The sequence below is a fragment of the Trematomus bernacchii genome, unplaced genomic scaffold (genome assembly GCF_902827165.1).
Source record: "Trematomus bernacchii unplaced genomic scaffold, fTreBer1.1, whole genome shotgun sequence".
NCBI lineage: Eukaryota > Metazoa > Chordata > Actinopteri > Perciformes > Nototheniidae > Trematomus > Trematomus bernacchii.
This window is the reverse complement of record NW_022987869.1, coordinates 3,300,738-3,327,617: the sequence shown is the minus strand read 5'-3', so window position 1 is coordinate 3,327,617 and position 26,880 is coordinate 3,300,738. Positions and strand designations below refer to the sequence as shown.

Here is a 26,880-nt window from a genome sequence, read left to right as displayed (position 1 = left end):
ATCTACAGAATAAAATATAGAATGAATTGAATGATGAATAAACAGTGAGGGGTATGAATACACTAGATATACAGAGTAGCCTATGAGCAGAACAGTATTAACAGTGTGTATGAATATGCTAAAATATATAAAGTATGACAACGGTAAGCAGTGCAAGTATTGTATAAAATATATAGATATTAATTTCATGATGATAAACATTGTGGAACAATGATGAAAAATGTGAATGGAAGTGACGACGTAAAACTGACACAAAACAACAACAAACTTTTGCCGAGCCAATGGAGAGTTTCATCCCCAGCACGGGGTAAAAAACACCAATGAGCGCTCAGCTCGAGATACCAGCGAGCCGTTTCCCATCAAGCATTTCGCTTCCGCAGCCCGTGGAGAGAAACTGCGCCGCCTCGCCGCGCCTCGCTCTCAAGTCTGCGGGCGTCTTTGTCCCGCGAGATTTCAACGTCTCATGTAGGCGAGCCTCCAGAGCAAGTCGGACAAAATGACTAACCATCATGCAACGCACTAGCAAGACGTTGATCGCAATTGCGCAGGTCTGCGCAGGTCTCGCTTGTCTCAAACAAGCCTAAAGCTTCCCAAACGAGGGTGTGTGCGAGGGGGGCGGGGTAGTTTGCACACATGCGGCTGCTGCATGCAACACACACACACACACACACACACACACACACACACACACACACACACACACACACACACACACACACACACACACACACACACACACACACACACACATCTACCACGACTGTTTAAATGGGTAAACGTTTTCCGGACTATTAAATTGGGATCGCGGAGAAATGCTCTCCGCAGACCCATGCTCACAGCGTTATAAACCTTTTTCTTACTCAATAGAGAGGCGAAATCCCTCCCTTTCCAGTGGACCTCCATGGGACCTTATTTCGGAAAAGTTATGCATTGAAGTCAATGGAGAGAGAAAGATTATCTTTCGATCCCGTTTGAATTGTGCCACGAATTACACATATGATGTTTGTCAATTTGAAAGATAATTTTACAAGTCAAAAAAATTAAAATGTGTCGTAAAACTGTGAAGTAACACTTTTTTTTGTGTGAACCGCTCAATGAACTACATCTCCTGTCTCGCACCACACACCAAGACGGCCGTCACGTTGGCACATTTCACTTCTTTCTTTCAGAATGAGGCGAAAAGTATTAAAAGAGGTGAAAATCACTACAAGTCGGGGCATGTTGAGAGCTGTACATACACAAAAGGGGAGTTAGTAGGCTCGTAAGAGCCAGCATGCGGGACCGGGATTCTGGGATTTGTAGTCTTTCTAGTTGCATGTTTTTCATAGTCTTATATTTCAACAGTTTTACGACAAACTGTGACTTTTTTGACATGGAAATTATTATTTAAGATTGACAAACATCATATGTGTAATTCGTGGCACAATTCAAACGGGATCGAAAGATAATCTTTCTCTCCCCATTGACTTCAATGCATAATTTTTCCGAATAAGGTCCCATGGGGCGGAAGTAGAAGGGCGGGACTTCGCCTCTCTATATCAAGCCACACGTATTGTTTTTACTTCGGCTGTGAGTGTTTGTGTGTGCTCAGGATGAGTTTCGCTTGTTCTCGCTGTATTTGTTTCGCCGACACGGAAGCCCTGTCTACTCCTCACAGCAGCTCCTCACGAGCAGCTGCACGTCGCGTGACCAATCAGAGCTCCAACAAGCCTTTTAGGACAGAGAGTGAATACCGGTGAATGCACATACTTTACAGAGATGCTGTATGAGAAACCAATGTGAGTTTGGAAAATTGCACGGTATAAATCTATTTTAGTATACCTCAACAATGGAATTGTGATCAGTAGAAATGGCCATGACATGGGACCTTTAAGCCCCACCTCCAATCTGCTCTTTTACGTCTCAGGTATTTGAAGGAGAGGGAAAATAGCTTTAGATTTAGGCTATTTGCGCATTTCACAACTTTTAAGATCTCATGATTAAGAGCTATTCAAGTGTTCGGTAGTTGATAAGCCCCAGAAAAAATATATGCTGATTTAGAGACGTCTCTCTCAAAGTCAAAGTCAAAGTCAGCTTTATTGTCAATAATTCTACATGTTGTACATCCAGAAATATCGAGATATCGTTTCCCGCAGCCCTACAGTGTGACATATATACATAAAACAAAAAACAAAAAGGGCCTAGATAAACATGGTATACATTAAACAAAACAAAGGGCCTAGATAACCGGGGTATACAGTTTAAAATGTTAATAATACAATTTAAGTGTTCAAAGTACAGTTTCAGTGCAGTGCAGTAGCATGGGAGATGGGCAGAAAAGTGAGTTAGGGGGTTAGAGTCCAGGACCATTTGGGGCAGGGGAGAAAGGTCGGAGGCAGGGTGGAGAGTTCAGGGGAGAGATGTCAGAGGGCGGAAGAGATGGAGGGAGGGGAGAGAGTTCAGCAGCCTGACCGCCTGGTGGAGGAAGCTGTTGCCCAGCCTGGAGGTGCGCGAGCTGAGGCTGAGGAACCTTCTTCCTGAAGGCAGGAGGCTGAAGAGGCTGTTGGAGGGGTGGGTGGAGTCACCCACAATGCTGAGTGCTTTGCGGGTGAGGCGGGTGTTGTCTATGTCCTGTAGTGATGGGAGTGAGGCACCGATGATCCTCTGGGCAGAGTTCACTATGCGCTGCAGGCTCTTGCGGTCGGCGGCGGTGCAGCTTCCGAACCACAGCGTGATGCAGCTGCTGAGGATGCTCTCTGTGGCGCCTCGGTAGAAGGACAGCATGATGGGGGGTGATGCTCTGGCTCGCTTGAGCTTCCGGATGAAGTACAGGCGCTGCTGGGCTTTCCTCACTAGAGCGGTGGTGTTGTTTTTCCAGGTGAGGTCCTCAGTGATGGTCACACCAAGGAATTTGGTGCTGGTCACCTGCGTCACAGCAGCGCCGTTGATGGTCAGGGGGAGTGGGGGTCGACGGTGGGTTCTCCTGAAGTCAACAACTATCTCCTTTGTTTTCTCCAGGTTGAGGAAGAGGTTGTTGTTTTGGCACCACAGGGCCAGCTGGTTCACTTCCTTCCTGTAGTTAGTCTCATCGTTGTTACTGATGAGACCCACCACAGTAGTGTCGTCTGCAAACTTCACGATGTGGTTGGTGCTGAAGGTGGGTTTGCAGTCGTGGGTCAGCAGAGTGAAGAGAAGGGGGCTGAGCACACATCCTTGGGGGGCCCCCGTGCTCAGTATGTATATATGGGTGTCTGAGGTGTTATTGTTGACCCGTACAGCTTGTGGTCTCTCTGTGAGGAAGTCCAGCAACCAGTTGCAGAGAGAGGGGCTGGGGCCCAGGTCTGTAAGTTTTTGTACGAGCTGCTGGGGGATGATGGTGTTGAATGCTGAGCTGAAGTCTATGAATAGCATTCTGACATAAAGGTCCTTAGCCTTAGTGTTAGTGTCCAAGTGTGTGAGGGCTGGGTGGAGAGCGGAGGAGATTGCATCCTCTGTGGACCGTTTAGCTCGGTAGGCAAACTGAAACGGGTCCAGTGATGGGGGGAGGGTGGATTTGATGTGCTTCATGACCAGCCTTTCGAAGCACTTCATGATGGTGGAAGTTAGTGCGACGGGGTGGTAGTCGTTGAAGCCGGAAGGAGATGACTTCTTTGGCACTGGAATGATGGTGGTTTCCTTGAAGCACGAGGGAACAACAGCCTGGCTCAGGGAGGTGTTAAAAATGTCTGTGAGGACATCTGTGAGCTCTTCCGCGCAGTCCTTCAGCACACGACCAGGAATGTTGTCAGGTCCCGCAGCCTGACTGTATGTCAATGGGAAAAAGTATTTTTGGGTCCAATGACTTAACAGACTGACAGGGGAGTTGAGGTGTGAGGTGCATGAGTTGAAACAGACATAGTGGCCTAATTCCAAACCACACCTTACCCACTCCCCCTCCGTGATGGAGTGAACTCCGTCTGTAGTCGCACTCACAGCTGAATGAGGCTCCTTCTTTCAGATGGATGGTGTAAATACAGCAACAAGCTTTGGGACAAACTCCCCTCTCTCTGGCTGAAACAGGAAATGCTGTAACTTTTCGTAACAATGGTTTAAAATCACCATCTCTCGGACAAAAGATAATTAATAATAACTAAAACAAAACTGAAAAAATCTTTAAAGGCGTTCTTTTTTGTAGATCTCTTTTTTTCAAATCTGATGTTTATAAGCTGCTTGGTTTTTGCAACAGTCCCTGTAAATATACACAACTTTATAATTAAATTCACAAGTTTACCGTTTTCTACACTAGACACGGATATATGATCCTGAATAAAATAAAAAACGAGGTAACTTCTGTATCACAGTATTTAATGTGTATCTTCTTTAACCAGGGTCCCCGCGGATCCTTAAAAAGTCTTACATTTATTTTTTGATATTCAAGGTCTAAAGATTTCTTTAAACGTCTGTAATTTTAGGAGGGGAGGTATTACATTTGATCTGGGGCAGAATGAATGAGTGTGTCTATTTCTTGTTAAATTTTGCATGTTTTATTTGACCAGTAACGATATTTTATATCCTGCAACGTCCAATACCTATTTGTTTTGTACGTGAAATAGGTAGGCGAGAGCACACTCCTTAGTAGGTGGCGGTAGAACGCCTCGTGTTAAGGTAGAAGAAGAACGTGTTTATCCAGCTTCAGATTTGAAGGCTGCCGCGGACAAAAAGGAACACAACGCTGAGAACAGGTTTAACAATGGGTAAATGCAAATGTCATGACAAGTGGTTGGGGGACGACAAGTATCGTGGCTGTCTGAAACCGTCCAGCTCCTATGAGGCGCAATGCGAACTTTCTCGGAAAATCTTCAAACTTGGCACAATTAGGATGCAAAGCATTAGATTCGCACATGAGATCGAAAAAACACAAGTGCTATGCTGGTACTCAAAGGAGTATAATGCCCATTGAGTCGTTCGCTAGCGCTACTTCTTGTTTGGCTGTTACAACAACTAATATATCCGCTCTGGCAAAGTCTTCAGTGCCCACTTCCAGTCAGACAGCATTCAACTCTTTTTCACCCACAGCCACGTTGAAGGCAGAAGTGCTGTGGATTTTTCATACAGTTAATCGTCACCAGTCATACATAAAAAATGTTTTTTGTTAATGCGAAAGCAGTCATGTTGGGTAATGTGCACTGAATATTTCTTGTTATTCAAATGCAATAAAACTCAGTAACGGTTTATACTGTTGTCTAAATCATCGATTTTTTTGTATTGGTATTATTTTTCCTTTTAGAGGTCATAAAAAGGTCTTAAAACTCATAAAATGTGTACTTAAAAAATGTGCAGATACGCTGTTTAACACAGTTTACCAGTAGCCTGAATAGAATTTATATTATGTGACGTGATTTTTGAAGACCCCCATCACCCCAGCAACAAACTGTTCTGTATGCTGCCGTCTGGCAGGGGCTACTGCAGCATCCGGACCACCAGACTCAGGGACAGTTTCATCCCACACCTTTTTTTTTAATTAGTTTTATAGTTTTATGTCTTATACAGTATATATGTGCATTGTTGGAGGAGCCTGGGATTTAGGATTTTCATTGGCGTAACTACACTCTTGTCATGTCTAAGAAACTTATTGTGAAAGTTTATTCTTTATGTTAGTTTTTGTCATGTCTTTCTGTCCTGTGCTTTATGTTATGTTGAATAGTAATTCTCCCTCTCATTTCAGACCTCCACGCTCCCCGCCCCCTTCTGTCTCCTGCGTCTGTGATTGTTTTCCCCGCCCTGATTGTTTCCATCTGTTCCCATTTACCCTGTGTATATATTCTGCTAGTTCCCTCCTGTCCATTGTCGGTTCGTTTCCTCATTCAGGACTTTGAGCAAGCGTACTCCACAGACGTGTTACGTATCTCTAAGCTTCAAAGTTATTGTCATTGTTTTTCCTCGAAAGAGAGTTATTGTTTTCCCTGTTTTGTTACTGTGTATATTCCAGTAAAGTCTTTATTTTGAACCTCTCCTGAGTCTGAGTTTGAGTCGTGCATTTGAGTTCATGCCTCAGAGTTCACTCCTTGACAGTACGAACTGACCATTAAAATGAACTCAGCCGACTCAGACCAACTAAAGAACGCCATCCGCTCTCAGGGCCAACGTCTTGGGCAACAAGAGGACCAGATGGCCGCCATACAGCACGGAGTGCAGCACCTAACCAACAGTCAGGCGGAATTACAATCATCGGTGACTACTCAGGTGAATCTGCTGGCAGCTGAGGTTCAGCGTGTGCTCACTCACCTGCAGGCTGCTTCTCCTCCGGTTCCAGCGGCGACCAGATCCGACCCCAACCCGGCTACGGAGTCGCATATTCCTTCCATGCGTCTGGGTCCACCCGAGAGGTATTCCGGGAGTTCGGAAGGCTGCCGGCCGTTCATCGTACAGTGTGAGTTACACTATCGACACCAACCGGCTGCTTTTCCCACGGATGACTCCAAAGTGGCTTTCATGATCTCCCATCTCTCCGGTCGAGCAGCAGCGTGGGCTACGGCAGAGTGGTCCCGAGGCTCTCCCATCTGCGGGTCTCTGGACGACTTCATAGACACGATGAGAAAAACTTTTGATCAAACCACTCCGGGCAGAGAAGCAGCTCGGGCTCTGATTAAGCTGCGGCAAAATCAGCGTAGTGTGGCTAACTACGCTATCGAGTTCCGGACTATTGCAGCCGACAGCGGCTGGAACTCCGCTGCATTGTTTGACGCATTCGTCAGCGGTCTCTCGGATCCTCTACAAGACCAGCTGGCGCCTCTGGATCTGCCCGCTGACTTGGACTCCGTCATATCCATGGCAATAAGAATAGACAATCGTTTGGCAGAGAGGAGAAGGAATAAATTCAAGGATGCGGTTGGTCCGTCTCTCCAGAGGAGACGCTCGCCGCCGGATTCCACTTCTTCTTGGAGGCCCCGTCACCCCTCACCACCTGCGTTCCAGACATCAGCGCCCCCTGGCTCCGTGGAGGAGCCAATGCAGTTGGGCCGTGCTAAGCTGTCTATGGCAGAACGTCAGCGTCGGTTAAAGGAGGGTCTGTGCTTCTACTGCGGTCAGCGCGGACATCCACAAGCTGCTTGTCCGGTAAAAGAGGAGGCTCATCAATAAAGAGGAGGACGTTGGTGAGCCGAATCTCTTCCTCTGATTTTCCTCCTCGCACCCTGACTCGCATCCAGGTAAAAATCAGAGACAATGTTTTTACTCGTGGTGCTCTTATTGACTCAGGGGCAGACGAAAGTCTAATGGATTGGGGTTTAGTATATAAAATGAACATAAAAACTAAACCTCTACCCCAGCCTCTTGAGGCAAGTGCTCTTGATGGACGGCTGTTGTTCAAAGTGACTCACCAAACAGAGCCTTTAGAAATAAGATGTAATGATAACCATCACGAGACAATGTCATTTCACTTATTCAACTCAGCCCAACATCCTCTCATATTGGGTTTTCCCTGGTTGAAACTTCATAACCCTCACATAGATTGGCACTCTGGGAGGGTGGAGGGGTGGGGACAGACTTGCGTTGATCACTGTTTAAAACCGGTTGCAGAGATTGACAGGAGATGTAACACTGGGAGTGTTAGACAGGATACTATCTCTAAAATATATCTTCCTGATGTACTTTCAGTCCCTTCCTGCTATCACGATCTGAGTGAAGTTTTTAGTAAGTCCAAGGCTCTGGCTCTTCCTCCTCACCGCCCCTATGACTGTGCTATTGACTTGATTGCTGGGTCTCCCATTCCTAAGGGTCGACTTTATGCAATTTCAGGACCTGAGAAAGAGGCCATGAAGGATTACATTGATGCCTCTCTCAAAACAGGGCTTATTCGTCCTTCCTCATCCCCAGCAGGTGCAGGTTTTTTTTTTGTTGGCAAAAAGGATGGGTCTCTTAGCCTTGTATTGACTACTCACCTCTCAATGACATTACGGTTAAAAACTGGTACCCCCTTCCTCTCATCTCGTCCGCTTTCGAGCAGCTTCAGGATGCCAAGGTTTTCACCAAGTTAGACCTGCGTAACGCTTACCATTTGATCAGGATCAGGGAGGGCGATGAATGGAAGACGGGGTTTAACACTCCTTCAGGCCACTATGAATACCTCGTCATGCCGTTTGGACTGTCAAACGCTCCTGCAGTTTTCCAGGCTATGATCAACGATGTGTTGAGGGAGTTTCTGAACCGGTTCGTTTTTGTCTATCTGGATGACATTCTGATCTACTCCCCTGACCTTGACACCCACAAACAACATGTCCGCCAGGTTCTACAGAAACTGCTCCTAAATATGTTGTTTGTTAAAGCCGAAAAGTGCGAATTTCATGTCAAGACAGTCACTTTTTTGGGCTTCATCATTTCCCCAGGTCAGGTTAGGATGGACCCAGCGAAGGTTAGCGCAGTAGCCTGCTGGCCTACCCCTGACTCTCGTAAGAAAGTGCAACAGTTTTTAGGCTTTGCTAATTTTTACAGGCGTTTTGTGCGGAGCTTCAGTTCTATTGCAGCCCCTCTTCATGTCCTCACGTCCCCCCAGGTGCCTTTTGTGTGGTCTCCTCAGGCTGAGGAGGCTTTTTCTCGACTCAAGAAGATGTTCACCTCTGCTCCCATACTTACTCTGCCGGATCCCACTCGCCAGTTTGTGGTGGAAGTGGATGCCTCCAACGAGGGGGTGGGAGCGGTACTCTCCCAGCGCCAACAGAAGGACAATAAGCTTCACCCCTGCGCTTTCCTGTCCAGGAAGCTCTCCCCGGCAGAGAGGAATTACGATGTGGGAAACCGTGAGTTGCTGGCTGTGAAGCTAGCGTTGGAAGAGTGGAGGCATTGGTTGGAGGGAGCCGAGCATCTTTTTGTGGTCTGGACTGATCACAAAAATCTGGAATATATAAAGAAGGCCAAAAGACTGAACTCCCGCCAGGCCAGGTGGACTTTGTTTTTTAACCGGTTTGACTTTGTTCTCTCTTACAGGCCGGGGTCTCAGAATGTCAAGCCTGACGCTCTGTCCCGTCTGTTTGACCCTGTGCCTTCAGTCAAGGAGCCAGAACCCATCATTCCGTTAAACCGTGTGGTAGGAGCACTGACTTGGCAAGTGGAGAAGGAGGTGATACGAGCCAACGGGGGAGCTCCTGCACCCAGGGGTTGCCCGCCTAACCGGCTATTCGTTCAGGAAGCCGAGCGACCACAGGTGATCCACTGGGCTCACACGTCGCTACTCACCTGTCACCCCGGAGTCAAGAGAACCATGTTCATTGTTAAACAACGTTTCTGGTGGACATCCATGGAGAAGGAGGTGAAGGAGTATGTGGAGGCGTGCCCTGTCTGCGCTCGCAATAAGACCTCTTCCAGGGCGCGGATGGGATTGTTACAACCACTTCCTATTCCCAACAGACCCTGGTCAGAGATTTCTATGGACTTCGTCACAGGCCTGCCCCTCTCTAGAGGTAACACCACAGTTCTCACGGTAGTGGACCGTTTTTCCAAAATGACACATTTCATTGCTCTGCCCAAATTGCCCTCAGCTAAGGAAATGGCTGAGGTCATGATGCATAATGTTTTTCGTCTGCATGGTTTCCCTAAGGATATTGTCTCCGATCGGGGGCCCCAGTTTGTGTCTCGTTTCTGGAAGGAGTTCTGCAGACTCATCGGTGCCACGGTCAGTCTCTCGTCTGGATACCACCCGGAGTCAAACGGCCAGACAGAGCGCCTGAATCAGGAACTGGAGACTTGCTTGCGCTGCCTGGTGTCCCAGAATCCATCCTCCTGGAGCGAGCACCTCACCTGGGTGGAGTATGCGCACAACATCCTTCCCACGTCTGCCACGGGATTGTCCCCGTTTCATTGTGTTTATGGGTACCAGCCGCCACTGTTCTCAGCCACGGAGAAAGAGGTCACGGTTCCGTCTGCCCACGCTATGGTCAGGCATTGTCATCGCGTGTGGGCTGCGGCAAGAAAAATCCTCTGCAGAAATTCAAAGCTGGTAAAACGAGCAGCAGACCGAAGACGCCGACCAGCTCCTGTATACCAGCCAGGCCAAAAAGTCTGGCTTTCTACGCGGGACCTTCCCCTCCACTTACTCTCCCGCAAGTTGGCTCCCCGGTTTGTGGGTCCTTTTCCCATCACCAAGGTCATCAACCCGGTTTCAGTGAGACTACGGCTTCCCAGGTCCATGAAGGTACATCCCACCTTCCATGTGGGGAAATTGAAACCCCTGAAGGAGAGCGCCATGGTTCCCACCGCCAAACCACCCCCGCCTCCCAGGATGATCGATGGAGGTCCAGTCTATACAGTCAAGACACTCTTGGCTGCAAGGAAACGGGGTAGAGGGCGACAGCTCCTTGTTGACTGGAAGGGTTACGGCCCTGAGGAGCGGTCATGGATTCCTTCCCGTTTCATCATCGATAAGAGCCTCATTGAGGATTTTGACCGCCTCAACTCGGAGGAGCCTGGGCCGTCAGGAGCCGTCCCTAGAAGGGGGGGTACTGTCATGTCTAAGAAACTTATTGTGAAAGTTTATTCTTTATGTTAGTTTTTGTCATGTCTTTCTGTCCTGTGCTTTATGTTATGTTGAATAGTAATTCTCCCTCTCATTTCAGACCTCCACGCTCCCCGCCCCTATCTGTCTCCTGCGTCTGTGATTGTTTTCCCCGCCCTGATTGTTTCCACCTGTTCCCATTTACCCTGTGTATATATTCTGATAGTTGCCTCCTGTCCATTGTCGGTTCGTTTCCTCATTCAGGACTTTGAGCAAGCGTACTCCACAGACGTGTTACGTATCTCTAAGCTTCAAAGTTATTGTCATTGTTTTTCCTCGAAAGAGAGTTATTGTTTTCCCTGTTTTGTTACTGTGTATATTCCAGTAAAGTCTTTATTTTGAACCTCTCCTGAGTCTGAGTTTGAGTCGTGCATTTGAGTTCATGCCTCAGAGTTCACTCCTTGACAACTCTAGCTACTGTGCATATGACAATAAAGCCTTAAGTCTTGAATCACTGACACCAACACCAAGCCAACCATGGTTTGAATTGAGATAAGGGGCTGTTTTTTTTATGAAATTGAATTAATTGATTTAACCATAAGATTCAAGAAAGAATACATGTATTTATTAGAGCCCTGACAACAGAACAACCCTGTATTAGCTTCATGTTTTAAACAAATCAGAGACTCAGGATTTGAAATTTTCAGGAAAACATTCACAAACAATTCTTTAACTTTTCTTTAATAAGTCATTCAAATTCAAAAGTATGTTTATGACAACACATTTTAGTTTGAATACATTTTTTTTTTTTATCTAAAACTGCACCCCAGACATTTTGTTGTCAAACCCTTTTATTTGTTCAGGGTTGTTCAACCACGACTTAATTTAAAATAAGTTGCAAACTTTGTATTTTTTCCTCAGACTGAAGACCTTTCACAATGACAAACGTGTAATGTTTACTGCAGCACGACGTGGATGCTTTGCTGTGACATTATCGGCGGTGTTCAGTCCATGAAGGTAACGAGTTTGCCCGAGTGATTTTAGTAATAGATACGTGGTGAAGGATCATGATAATTCTGATACATTTTACAAAGAAAGCAATGTCCATTCTGAAGCAAACTCTTCAGGAAAAGAATGAACATAACAATTGAATCAAAAATATTTATTTACACAGGACATTCTCAACCTCACCATTATAAAACTAATAATTCAAAACACATAGACGTGTATGCTTATATATATTTCTTTCCAAATGAGAGCATTGAAGCATAACAATCTGTGAGACCATTCAGTGTGTGTATGTGCATATAACAACGTGCTAGAACGCTTATTATGTGTATACTACTCAAATAAACAACTAGGTAAGTGCTCTTAGTACGACTCGTAACTGTTACACATCCATCCCCCAAAAATATATATTTTAATCATCCCAAAATGAAAATAAACTGTCACAATGAAACAAATCAACCAAAAAAAAGTCAGTAGTCAGTGGCGACATCATTCAGTCAAGAAAAACGTTATTCAAATGTTGTAAATCACAGCAACCCTTGTAATTTCTAAGCATAAAGTCATAAATGAGCACAAAGACTATGAGGCTGATTGGTCGGTAGTATGCAACATTAGTAGAAAACCACAGGCATGCACTCACGCAATCAATGCGCTCATAATGATCCACAGGTGGACATAAAAAACAATATATAATATTTGTAAAACCAAGGTCTAAAATTGGTTCCTGTTGTTGCTGTTGTAAATATTTGTTTGTTTTTGTTTGTGAAGTTGTAAAAAGGACGGAACTTGGTGGAGTTGCATGTTCGTCCTGGTCTGAATCACAAGGCTAAAACACAATATACACTTCGCTTTGTTTAACATTTTTAGACATGGGTCGGCACTTCTGAGTGCCATCGTAGTTCATGTAAAACAAGTCTGTTATTGATTTTATTCTTCTTATGCTTCGCCGGCTCTCGGGTATAACTTCAATTTAAATTACGAGAGCCACCAATTTGGCGTTTGCCAGCTAGCTAACATTCGCTAGCTAGCTTGATGGGTAGCCAAGGTAAGCTAGCTAACTAGATAGATATAGTGTACGTTGGCTAGCTTTATTTACAGATATATATATATATAGATAGATAGATAGATAGATCGATAGAGAGTCGGACGGACGGATGGATAGAGAGATAGATTATGTTCACAAGCTAAATAGAAAACGTTCCCTGCTGATATGTTTCGGTACTTTTCATAGTTCCTCATAGCAGGTGCCGTCTATAACACAAGACTCTAAACAGATTTTGGGCCGTTGTCATGCATCATCCGCCAGTCACTAACAGAGGATGGATGTCGAACTGAAAAACCATGCAATCATCGCAGAGTAGCTGTAAATGATCTCTAATCAAATCTATTGTTTTAATGCTGCTAGTGCTAAACCAGAAGAACTAAGACATAAGCATTTGAACCAGATAAAGTCAATAAGTAGTGTGCCCATGTTGAAATCAATCCTTGAAGGGAGACCACATGAGACAATGTGGATAGAGTTTTCCTCATTGGCATCGAGGATAGGGTTCTCAAAGATTGTGCTACGGTTCTCTCCCATCCTTCACTCCAGCACTTAAGAAACCCAGCTTGCCAGAACCCAACTACTACCAACCAATCACACTCCAATAGCCATAAAATGCCTAGAAAAGGCCCAAACTTGTTGTTAGTAAGCAAGATAAAGATTCCTTCTGCTGGTTTTACACTGCTTCACACAACTGGTAGAAGGATCATTTAAGTCACGTATGCCAATTAAAGGCATGAGGAAGAATGTCAGCACCCAACTACAAAATAGATAGATAGATAGATAGATAGTACTTTATTGATCCCAAATTGGGAAATTGTTGTTGTTACAGCAGCATAAAAGGCATGTTACAATAAAACAAAAGTACAAAATATACAAGAATAGAAAGAAAAATAAAATAAAATGTCGAAATAGAAAATATACATGCAGATATTATATATATATATACAAATATATATATATATATATATATTCAAAATATATGGAATATGGAGTATAAATATTGAACAGATTATAGAGTAAAATGTACAACGTGGTTTTATTCCAAGAGAAACTATGGAGCAGAGAGTTCTCTTCCAGCCAGAGGTGATTTATTGTACAGAGTTATTGCAGTGGGCAGGAAAAAAATCTTATGAGGTTAGTAAATGGACACGTTTAATAGGCATCAAAATACAAACTATGTATTTTGCTATGAAAGAGTGAATGTAAACTCCACATGATGACTTAAGAGACTCAAATGTTGTCTTCTTTAACAGACATGCATCATCGATACATACTATCAGGGCCGGTACTGAAGTGTGCCAGTCGGACAATGTGGGCCGGTCGGATAAGTCACTAGCACCCCCGTCCCCCGTCCGTCCCCCTGTCGACAATTTACTAACGGTATTTACTTGCGGTACCGAGGTGGGCCGGCGGTACCGAAGTGGGCCGGTCGAGAGTCCCGGGCTGATTTGTAGTCCCAGTCCGCCCCTGCATACTATATTGACTCATAACATGTCAGGGAAAGGGGCGGACAACGACTTCATTTCTGTCTCATTCAGGGAACGTTCTTCTTTTGTTTTGGGACCAACAGGATCACTAACAGGACGCCACAGCACCAACAGACGCTGTTGAGGACAGAACAAATTGACAAAAGACAAACAGAATAATATTGAAAACCAATAATAAAGCAGAAAAACTGTAAGCGGGTTGTGTTGGTGCTCTTACTTGTCTGAAAGAGCCCTCTGTGAAGTAGATCTTGCTGACAGCCCAGATGGGTATTGTGACCACAGAGGAGATGGCTATGGCCCAGCCCAGGTTGTAGGCCCAGTTTGGGTACACAGAGCCGTCGCTTGTTTTCAGAGGCTGGAAATCCAGAAAGAAGCCGATGAAGCAAACCTTGAAGGAAAAGCAGAGGAAAACAAATCATTGTTCTGTGGAATATTTTGACACAGTCTACCGACATTTAGGTAGGTATTCCTCCTTTTGAAACATACATCCCTGTTTTAACAAATTAGAGGTAGCCCAAATAGGCAGTACGATCCAAGGGGGCTAAGCTAGTCTGCCATACAACAGTGGTGATATATTGTCAAGATTTAGTTGTCATAGAGACATTTCTTATTATTATTATTCAAATATCTTTATTGATTTTCCACATATAACAAACAGCAGCGCTCAACAATCAAAAATGCAGCACACACAGAAAGTTTACAAAATATCAATTGACATCCAGAAGAGCTACAAAATATGCATATAGAAAATAAACATAAATTATTAAATTAAAAACGACATGGTTAAATAACCAAAAGTAAAACATAAATGAATAAAAAACAATGTGGGGTGGGGGGGTTTGGCTACGTTGTTTTAATGTTAGAGAATTTGTTCTCAAAGTAGGACAGAAATGGTTGCCAGACCTTATAGTACTTTGCGATAGAGCCCCGGGAAGTGTGCTTTAGCTGCTCAAGTTTAAGATGGGACATTACTTCCTCTACCCAGCGCTTATGAGACGGCGGTGCAGCCTTCTTCCAACTAAAGAGTATCAGACGTCTAGCAAGTAGGGTAGAGAATGCCACAGCCTCAGCCTGATCAGTTGTTATTCGTGTCTCCTGTGTGACCATGCCAAATAATGCAGTCAATGGGTTTGCATCCACAGCCGTGTTACACATGTACAAAAAGGTTTTAAATATACCAGTCCAAAAAGGGGCCAGTTTTGGACAGAGCCAAAACATGTGACTTAGGCTGGCCGGGTCCCGACTGCACCTGATGCAGGTTGGGTCTAAACCTGGGTAAAATGTGGCCAGTTTACTTGCAGATAGATGTAACCTATGCAAAACCTTAAATTGTAGCAGCCCATGTCTAATGCACATTGAGGATGAGTGGACAAATTGAATTGCTGCCTGCCAAATAGTATCTGATATAGTTATTCCCAGCTCTTCCTCCCATTGCCTCATTAAGTGATTAACCTGTTAAGCACTGAGCCTGTTTTTCAGGTCTCAGGCTCGAAAATGACATTCCCAGAACAAATGACCATATCTTCCCTTCTAAAAGGGTTACATTAATAATCTTTTTTCTCAAAGTAATGATAAACCTGTGAGTTGGATGTAGAAAAGTCAGAATCAATATAGATGTTTTTTATTTGAAAGAAAATTCAGATTCTACATAGTAAAAAACTGTAAATTATAGTGTCCGTCCAAAAATAATTTTTTACTTATAGTGAAAACTACCTTTGGATGATGGGTTAGTAGACTAAGCTTTAGGAACCCAAAGTACAACATATAATAAGTACCCTGTATCAAGATTGATGCAAAACAAGTGAAATTTGACCTTTTTAGACAGTTTTAGCCAAAAAAAAACACTTCTGGGGTCATTTGGGTGGATTTGACCTATCTCTGGCCCTCCTTGGTCGATTTTGATGAATGAAATCTCTTTATAACCGCTAGAGCCAATGGAATCAAGGGAAAGTTCTATACACACCAACACGTTAACAAATAAGGAGTGAGAGTGACGCGTGACCAAAACCGTGGCTACCATTAGCAGCTAACTTTTTCGCTCCGATTTTTACATAAAAATGGAATTATGGATTATAAATAATTTTGTCAAAGGCACAGATACATTATTAACCTATGGATCAACAGTTGTAGCCTTTTTTTTTTTTTTCGTTTTAATGCCATTGAACACGTCTTTTGATCAGATTGACAGCTACGGTGAGACGATCTCCCGTAAAAGCTCCGTAAAGGTACGTGTTGTGATGTCTGTGTTAGCTTCCCCTGCCGCAAGTTCGGATCGCTCAGTGATGATACTATACCTATTATAATCTGTGGAGTCTCAGCTTAAATCGGATATATTGTATGTGCAGCTACGATAAGTAATAAGGGTATCTTTATCTTGAGTTGTGTGCTAAAGTGCGTTAGCATTTTTTCGCTTAGTGCTAATTCAGAGGCTTGGTATTACCCTTGTGTTTTGTTTTGGTAAAAATGGTTCATATCTTCAGTTAGCTGAGATTCTTCCCGTTAATCTGGTGCTACACATTAATAGTTTCATAAATGTTAAGAAGCCCTGAGACATTGTCTCGAAAAAAAAACGGTGGGAGGGGTCCAATGGGGGGAGCGTCGTCCTTAAGAGGTTATTAAGCGACGGAGCGGCGACCCTCTGAATATTTGAATATTGTCATATAATACAGACACCAGACCCCTGTCACAGGGATCCATATTTAAACAGTCATCAATCCAGGTACTCTGTGGGGCTGCTAGAGAGAAGTGGGTCCTGACATAACTACATATCTGCAAATATCTGAAGAAACATGACTGTGGGATATTGAAATCCTTCTTTAACTGTTCAAAAGAAATAAAGTGTCAATTTTTTAAAAGATCTTTAACACACCTAATCCCTCTCCCATGCCATAACCGAAAAGATGGATCAGTGAGAGATGGAGAAACATTTACATTTGCCAGAATTGGGGAAGCAATAAGTGCCTGTTTGTGTTTGAAATGAATTCTAAACTGAGTCCATATCTTTAGAGAGCCTTGGATGACTGGGTTATTCGTCCAGTAGTTTTTACTCAAGGGTAGTGGAGTGCAAAGTAAAGAGCAAAGTGACACTGGATTACTTGAATGCTGCTCCATTACAGACCAAACTGGGGATTCATCCGTCACATCAACCCAAAACATCAGCTTGTGGATGTTGGCAGCCCAATAGTAATACAAATAATTGGGTAAGGACAAACCACCCTCCCCCTTTGGCCTTTCCAAATACTCTTTCCTAATTCGAGGTACAGCTTTATTCCAAATAAAAGTGGAAGTGCATTTATTTAATTCCCTAAAGAAGGATTTAGGGATGAAGATTGGGATTGCCTGAAACAGAAATAAGAACCTGGGCATGATCGTCATTTTAACAGAATGAACCCTGCCAGCTAGTGACAGGGGGAGGGTCGACCATCTCTCCATGTCCAGTTTAGCCTTATTAAGCACTATTTTAAAAATGATTGTCCATCAGATCTTTGTATTTGTAAGTGACACAGACACCTAGGTATGTAAAGCTGTCCTTACACACAGAGAAAGGGAAGTTCTGAAATGACATTTGACGTGCTTTATCATTTATGGGGAATAGAACACTTTTACTCAGGTTCAATTTATAGCCCGACACCCGGCCAAACTCGGCGATAAGTTCCAAGGCAATAGGTATAGTAGCATGGGGATCCGAAAGAAAAAGAAGAAGATCATCCGCATAGAGCGACAATTTATGCAATTCTCCCCCCCTTTGCACTCCAATTAGACTAGCGGTCTCTCTTAACAGTATTGCCAGGGGCTCCATAGCAATATCGAATATCTGGGGGCTCAGTGGACAACCCTGTCGTGTCCCACGAAAAAGTGGGAAATAATGAGATATTATCCTATTAGTTCGAATTGAAGCTTTAGGCGCTGTATAAAGGATCTTGATCAGCCAACAAAAAGTAGGGCCGAAGCCGAACTTCTCGAGCGCAGTGAACAGGTAATTGTATTCAATCCTATCAAACGGCTTTTGTGCATCCAAGGATATAATAAGTTCTGGTTCGACATTGTTGGGCTGGTAGATAACATTGAACACACGGCGGAGGTTGCATGAAAGTTGTCTACCCACAATGAAACCAGTCTGATCTGGATGTATCAATTTAGGCATCATTTTCTCAAGCCTCCTTGCTAGGACCTTGGTTAGAATTTTATAGTCGCAACATAAAAGACTAATCGGGCGATATGATTCACACAACAACGGATCTTTATTCTTTTTGAGTAATAATGAGATAGAGGCCTGCGTCATAGTTGGGGGAAGAGCCTTCCTAACAAGGACCTCCTCGAATACCTATACTAATAGCGGCAGTAGTTTAGGAGCAAATTTCTTAAAAAATTCACTTGGATAACCATCAGGGCCTGGTGCTTTTCCAGGATTCATTTTTTTAATTGCGTTGTCAATCTCTGTTAAAGTTATATTTCTCTCCAGTCCAGATTTGTCTGATTCATCCAAGGAGGGCATTTCAATTTGACTAAAGAAGTCATCTACTAATTCCTTGCTACTTGCCCCCGAGGTGTACAGATTCTCATAGAAAGACTGAAACTGGGCATTAATGTTTTTTTGGTCTGTGACAATATTACCTTCCTAATCTTTTATTGCAGATATAAAACCTGCTGTTGCTGACTGTTTAAGTTGATGGCACAAAAGCTCCCCATGTTCGTAGAAATTAAAGCGTGATTTTAAGTGAAGATCTACTGCGTCCCCATTGGACAGAGAATCAAATTCTGTCTGAAGCGAAATTCTCTCCTTGTAAAGATTCTCCGAAGGAGATATTGAATGTAATCGGTCAATCACTTTAATCCTATCAATCAATTCTGTAGCTCGTTTGAATTTCCTTTTATTTTCACCAGCGTTATAAGATATCACTTGCCCCCTTACATATGCTTTCATGGTTTCCCATAGTGGGAAATAACTTATCTCTGGGGACTCATTGGTTTCGAGAAAGAAATCTATTTGTGTGTTTATAAAGTCAACAAAGTTTTTTTCCGCAAGCAGTCTAGGATTAAGGCGCCATACGCGTTGGCGGAGTATATTTTCCGGAAAACGGAGCTTCAAAAGTACTGGGCAATGGTCTGATATGACTATACTGTTGTTTTCCACCTGTGTAGTTATGGGAAATAGTTTTTGGTCTATTAAAAAACAATCAATTCTAGAGTAGGTTTGGTGTACTGAGGAGAAAAAAGAGAACTGTTTGGAAGTCGGGTATTTAAATCTCCAGGGGTCAATCACTCCGTAGGCTTGAAGAAATGTATTTATGCAGCTTGCTGATTTATTAAGTGTGGTGACCTTACTGCCAGAACGATCTAGTACAGAGTCTAGGACACAATTTAGGTTCCCCCCCTAATATTAATTCATGCGAGTCTAGGCCTGGCAACAGTGAGAAAAGATTCCTGAAGAAATCAACGTCATCCCAATTTGGGGCATACTCATTCGCAAGCACTACTGGCTTATTGAACAGTTTACCTTGAATAATTATGTAACGACCATTTTTGTCCCTTATGGATTTTGACTCTTCAAACTGCACATCTCTGTGCAGGAGAATAGATACCCCCCTGCTCTTGCTATTAAAATCGGAGTGGAAAACCTGTGTAAATCCTGCTCTTTGAAGCATTAGCTGGTCTTTATTTAATAAATGAGTTTCCTGTAAATATGCTATTTCAGTTTTTAATTTGTTTAGATGAGAAAACACCTTGCTTCGCTTAACCGGGTGATTCAATCCCCTTACATTCCAACTCACCACCGTGGTGTCTGCCTTGCCTATACCTTTATCTACAGATGCCATCGATATGGTCCTTCAATTTATGATACTGCATTGAGGAGTCCCTGAGCTTGGTAAAAGGGTTGTAGCCAAAAAACAAAAACAAACAAAAACAAAACAAAAAAGGGTGGGAAGGGGAGGATGAGCACTTGTACACATACATTTTCACAAACATAAAACACAATGACAACACGACAAACATTATGCTTGTCTCCCGTATGGAGACTGCTTGCACTTCCAGTAAACCTCTTCTCCTAAACTGCTTACCATGCGAGCCCCCCATGGGAACTGAACAATTAACTCAATATAGCTCCTTCTCTTCAGCTGACCAGGCAATGCTGAATATAGCGACATCCTAGTTTGAAATATCAGCAATGTAATGTAACAGCCCTGAACATGTTATGCTTCAATGAAATAAAACGTTAATGTCCCATATGGTTACACAATGATATTATTGTCCGTGGCGTGGCTTGCCTCAAATTTTTTCCCAGCAAGAACAATAAAGAAAAAATAAACGTTATCAAATGGGAAATCCTGAGAATTCTAGATAGGGAGAAAGAAAATATTTCCCAAACATAACCACATATATTGTCCGGCCGAGTTGTTTCTCGTCTCCATCTACAGCATATGGAGCTGGAATTTTAGCCCTTGGCCAATACTCACCAGAACATGTCCATTATGAAGCCTTGCGCACCACCTTGTTAAGAACTAACTCCTTTGCCAGTTTTGGATCGCTGAAACTTGCCCCGCGGCCCTCCGATGTTGTGATCATCAGTATGGCAGGGTATTTCAGGCCGTAGCGCACTCCCTCGCAGCCCCGCAGCAGCCCTCTCACCTCGGTAAAGGCTGCCCGCTGTTTACTCACCGCCTGAGTAAAGTCCGGCAGAAGCCGGATCTGGTCACCGTCGGGGGTCGTCACTGATTTCATCTCTATTGCTTTCTTTAGCAGCGATTCTTTTTCGGAGAAATAGTGGCATTTCACAATAAAAGCCCGCGGTGGGAGCCCGTCTTGTGTCGCTCTGCTGCGGAGAGCGCGGTGCGCCCGGTCCAGGGTCGGGGGCTTGTCGAGACCAAGGGAAACTTTTAGCATATCAGCCACAAACTGAGATAGGTGCTTCCCATGCTCCCGTCCTTCCTTCACTCCTATAATGCGGATATTACAGCGACGTGACCTTGCCTCCAAATCTTCGCAACGGTCCCTCAGTGTGGCCAGTTCTTTTTTCATACCAGTAACATCTGATGTAATGCAGGTGATTCGGCCCTCGGTTACTTCAATTATTTTGTTGACACTTCGTAATTCCGTCCGAATCTGGGTAGTCTGTATTTGGAGTTCCGCCGACTGGGCTATGGCCTTTTCTTCAATTTTCGCCACCAGGTCCTGTTTAAGAGACGCAATAGCGTTAAGTACCACGTGTTGGTCGTTGATGTCTGCGTCGTCTGCCAGGTTAGCATTAGCGCTAGCCTCCGCCACCGGCTCCAACTTGTTGTTTCCCTGCCGATATTTCGGCATATTTACTCAGCAATCGTCTGGCTATGGATATAACTTGTGTATCAAGTCGCTTGGAGTCAGTTCAAGTGGTTTTAACCTGTTAAGCCCTGAGCCTGTTTTTCAGGTCTCAGGCTCGAAAATGACATTCCCAGAACAAATGACCATATCTTCCCTTCTAAAAGGGTTAAATTAATAATCTTTTTTCTCAAAGTAATGATAAACCTGTGAGTTGGATGTAGAAAAGTCAGAATCAATATAGATGTTTTTTATTTTAAAGAAAATTCAGATTTTACATAGTAAAAAACTGTAAATTATAGTGTCCGTCCAAAAATTCTTTTTTACTTATAGTGAAAACCACCCTTGGATGATGGGTTAGTAGACTAAAAGCTTTAGGAATCCAAAGTACAACATATAATAAGTACCCTGTATCAAGATTGATGCAAAACAAGTGACATTTGACCTTTTTAGAGAGATTTAGCACAAAAAACCCACTTCTGGGGTAATTTGGGTGGATTTTCCATATCTCTGGCCCCCCTTGCTCGATTTTGATGGTTGACACCTCTTTCTGACTGTTAGAGCCAATAGAATTGAAGGGGGAGTCCCCCACACACACACGTTGTGAAGAGAAAAGGTGGGGGCTTCGCGCATGTAATTTTCAATCAGAGTGAACCTATCTCTAGCTTTAACATCTGGAAACGGAAAAGCAGTTTTAATGCTTATGGATTATCAGAAATCATTTCAAAGGGACACAGACACATTAGATGAACCTATGGATTAACTTCAGCAGCGTTTTTATCGTTTTAATGCCATTGAAGACCACTTTGGAGAAACTACAGAGCCAAGGTAAAAATGTTAGCATTTTTAGCTACCTAGCGTCACCTGTTTTGATGTCAGTTTTTGCTTATAACGTCGCAAATACGTATAATTCAGTGGTAATGTCGGTGTCAATAGATTCTGTGTCACCTCACGATGTGAAAAGATAAATAATAAGGTTTTGTGAGTGATTTTCGGTGCAGTAAGGTGTTAGCATTTTTCGCTCGTTGCTAATTCAGAGGCTCAGTGTTAGCATTGTGGGTTTTCTTTTAAAAAAAAAAAAAAAAGATCAGTTAGATGAGTTTCTTCCCGTTACATGGATATAAAACATTCATAGTTTTATTAAATGAACATGCCCTCAGACACTGTTTCCTGCAAGATGTTGCGGCAGTGCCCTGGTACCGGGGTCTCTCGGGCTTAACAGGTTAAAAGAGCAATATTCTGACATTAGTCGTTCTCATGAGGAGCTCAACAAAACTCCGTCTCTACATGGCGCTGCCCTCACCGGAAGTCTCATAGAAACATTTCTAAAAGCGCTGAGAGTGTTTATTTGGGCCTACAATTGTGTGTGCTAGTCGTGCATGCAGCCTGTTGCAGTTGCTCCTCCTAGACTCTTAATAATTTCAACTTTTCACTTTCTTATTCAATTAAATCTAGTTGACACTTGATATACACAGAGCCTGGATAGACTCTCCCCACCTTCCTAAAATTCACTATAGTTGTATTCATCACAGGTATGCATTCTACTTTCTTTCAGACTTGTGTGTAACTCACAGTGCAGATCAGAGGGGTGACGTAACGCCAGCACACAGTGTAGAAGACCCCCGGCCTCTGTCCCGTCTTGTCTTCAAGTGCATCACATATCCTCTCAGCCCCTGCATTATTAAAACTGTTTGTTAGTAACATTTTAAAAGGACAGGACCTCCTGCTGTAAAATAACGATGTACGTCACACCAATGGATTGGCATTTAACAACTTATTGGAACACAAACATTTTTTATGAAGCCCTAAAACTAACATGAGACAATTTAAGGCTAATAGACCAAATAAAAAAATGATTGTATGGACACATAACTACAACTGGCAAAGGCAGATTTATCTAAAAAATGATCTACTATATCAGGGGTGAGGAACCTCCGGCCTCCGGGTCGTATACGGACCGCGAGCCCATTTGGTACGGCCCTCAAGGTAATTTATGAACACACGCAAAAAAGAAAGAAATTAAAGAAATCTAGACCGCAAAATAATTAAACAAGCGAGTGCCTGTTTTTCCCGGCCAAGGTCAGGGTTCTTGAACACAACACGAGCCTAACGTGTCATCACGTGGTATATGTCTCGTCTGACAGGGGTGCAGTTCTGACGGAGAGCACCAGAATGCAGCTCCGGCACTTCAGAAATTGCAGTACCCATAAGGAGCCGTACACATGCCGCAGTTTTTGCGTGGCTGTGTCTTTAGTTGAAAGCCCAGTGGCGATCTGTTCATCTGTCATACTGATCAGACAGTCAATAACTTTGTTGTTATTAGCATCTGGTTAGCTAGCTATGCTAACGAATATAAGAAGCTTTTTCTACAACCAGTGAGGTAAAGGCACATCTTTATATGATCATTATAGTTGTAAAGAAATAAGAGAATAAAGTAAACAGGTATAAAATACTATATGACAGTAAAAAAAGTTGTTATTAATAAACAATAATACAGTTTAAAAGGAGAGTGATTTGTAAAATATCCATAAAGAAAAAGAAAATCTGCTTACAGGTCTGTTTCATATGGATGTTGAGAGATGTATCCATAGATCTCCTAATGTTGCTCTCAAAGTGCACCAGATTGATGCTTTTAACTTCAACATTTTAAAAAAATCTTCCCGGGGGAGCATGCCCCCGGGACCCCCCTAGAGGAGGTTAGGTCCCCCCTGACTTAAATCATGTTCACATGGATAGGAAACTAAATACATTTGCACACATCTTGTGTCCATATCTTTCTGTTTTGGTGGTCATGCCACAACCGTGCACGTGCATGCATACACGAGTCATGTTAAGATATCTGGATTAACCTGTTAAGCACCAAGCCTGTTTTTCATGTTTCAGGCTCGAAAATGACATGCCCAAAACAAATGACTACAACTCAACTTCTAAAAGGGTTATATGAATAATTTCTTTTATCAAAGCAAGGTTACATCTGTGAGTTGGATGTAGAAGTGTCAGAATCAATATAGATTTTTCTCAGTCAGAATAAATTCAGATGGAACATGGTAAAAAAAGGTAAATTCTTACCTCCGCCTAAAAAAAAAACATTACTTATGCGGCTTTCACACCAGCGCTTTTCCCTTTCTAGCTCCTAGCGAGAGCTTTTCTGGTTCAGCTCCGGTTTCCCTTTTCAGCTCCCGCTCTGTTCACACTGCCCAGAGCTGCCGCTGCTGCGTCATGACGTCACAGTTTACGTCGCTGATTTTCTCCCACAACAACAACGGGCCGGGGACTGCGTCGGGTCGATGATCGTGTTGCTTTTAATCATACGAAGCCAGATTAAATTAAATAACGACTTCTCCAACCTTATACTTTTCTCCAGAGTGCCGTGGTTCATTGTTTATTAATGTGTTTCAGCGGCATTTACCGACCGCTGCAGTGCTGGCTGCACTTCCACGGGAGTTTATTCTCCCGTTAGCTCCGGGTTAGCTCACACGGCTCTAAAGTATTCACTGTCTGACTGTCACACAAGCAGCTGATACATATCCCCAGTTCCCCTTAAGTGAATGTGTGTCAGTCTGAATTGACGCTGTTTGGCATCACAACGCTGTTATGAAAGTTTCTCTGGTATAACATGGGTGATGTTAGCATAGCAACCGAAGCTAAACTGACTACTTGCTAAGCCGTTTTCTACAGGCACATTTTACCGGCGTATTTTTCATTATGATTCTACTTGTGATAGTCGGACATGACAACCTGTACAGCCCATGTATCTCCACAATGATCAATAACAGCGAACGGATGGTCAAAGTAAGGTTTCCTGCACGCCTCGACGTAAGAGACGTAAGCGACGCCGCGTCATAGCTCCGAAGCTCTTGCCTCTGGACCGACAATTTTTTGGAGCTGGAAGTGAACCGCATTCCGGAGCTATGACGCGCCGCCGCTGCGGTGTGAAAGGGGCATTATAGTGAAAACCACCCTTGAATTATGGGATGGTAGACTAAAAGCTTTAGAAATCCAAAGTACAACATATAATAAGTACCCTGTCTCGAGATTGATGCAAAACAAGTGACATTTGACCTTTTTAGCCAGGTTTAGAAAAAAAAACCCACCTCTGGGGTTGATTTGGGTGTAAATGGGTGTTTTTACAGTTTCTCTGGAACCCATTGGTCGATTTTGGTGATTGTAATCTCTTCCTGACCGTTAGAGCCAATAGAATCGAAGGTGGGTTTTCACATAGACACCAACATTAGCACAAAAAGGTGGGGGCTCTGCGCATGCAGGCTTGCATCAGAGTGAAGCGATCTCTCGCTCTGACATCTGGAAACGGAAAAGCAGTTTTATTGCTTATGAATTATCAGAAATCATTTCAAAGAGGACACAGACACATTGGATTAACCTATGGATTAACTGCAGCATCGTTTTTTATCGTTTTAATGCCATTGAAGACCAGTTTTGACCAGACAAAGACCAAGGTAAGCCATGTTAGCGTTTGTAGCTACCTAGCGCCAAATGTTTTGATGTACGTTTTCGTTTATAGAGTCGCGAGTTTGTATCACTGAGTGTTGAAGTGGGCACCCATTGATTCTGTGTCTCCAGACGATGCTAATCGATGGGTTGGCTGTGCATCTAGGATAAGTAATAAGGGAGTTATGAGTGAGTTTCGGTGCAGTGATAGGTTAGCATTTGTTCGCTCGTGGCTAATTCAGAGGCTGAGTGATAGCATTGTGGGGTTTTTTTGGAGAAAAAAAATTAAAAAGATCAGTTAGCTGAGTTTCTTCCCGTTACATGGATATAAAACATTCATAGTTTATTAAATATTAAGATTCCTTAGACGTTGTTTCCTGCAAATGACGCCTTTATCCGCCCGGTACCGGGGGGGCGGTGCATAAGAGGTTAAGAGGTTGCTTTTTCTTTGCACAGCACGAAAGAAAGGCAAAATTAATGGGCTGTGATTTTAGTATTTTTAAGCAGAGGTCAATAATTTGTACGGCCCTCGGAGGATGTTGAAAAAATTGAAATGGCCCTTGAGAGGAAAAAGGTTCCCCACCTCTGTCCTATATAAAGACATTTTCAGGTAGAGAAAAATCAAGTGTCAATGAGCAGCATGTGGTTTATGAAAGGATATGTGCTGGACTATTGGCGTGGGTAAGACACTGTTATCATCAATATGAACCAGCTGAGATTCCAGAAAAGTTTCTCTATCTGCCCTTTCGCATCTCCACATTACAGTTACACTACTTTAAGGGTGGTTCTACATATTGCCTCTGGATGTAAATTATAAGGTGTGTGAAATTAAGACCATTGTTTTTATGGTTAAGAGACAGAAAGGGTTCCTAAAAAGGTTTGGTACTTTTAACAAATGAAACGTTTTAGATATACTGTATAGCTGGATATTAAAATTGCATGTGGTTAACTAAAGCATAACTGAACCTTGGTACTTATAGCACTTACCGAAGGCCCAGCCAACAGCCACACACTGGACCAAAGACACAAATAGCACACATATCCCATTGGCACCATAGTAATCAATCAGCTCGAACTGGTATACTCCTCCCTGGGTGACACAGAAGAGGTAATGTCAATTAAATACTCATCCCATATGAGAACATGCTAAA

General features: G+C 43.3%; 1 protein-coding gene across 1 annotated transcript in view; it reads right to left on the bottom strand.

Annotated features, from left to right (window-relative positions):
* Positions 1–13,544: 13,544 nt before the first annotated feature.
* LOC117469341 (sodium- and chloride-dependent betaine transporter-like) overlaps positions 13,545–26,880 on the bottom strand; it is a 42,035-nt gene continuing 28,699 nt past the window's right edge. Inside the window, exons 11-14 of the mRNA XM_034113772.1 lie at positions 26,717–26,819; positions 22,853–22,953; positions 14,202–14,372; positions 13,545–14,101 (exon numbers count right to left, since the gene is read on the bottom strand). Of these exons, the coding sequence (XP_033969663.1) occupies positions 13,982–14,101; positions 14,202–14,372; positions 22,853–22,953; positions 26,717–26,819 (495 nt within the window). The 3' untranslated portion in view covers positions 13,545–13,981. The remainder of the gene's footprint in view (positions 14,102–14,201; positions 14,373–22,852; positions 22,954–26,716; positions 26,820–26,880) is intronic.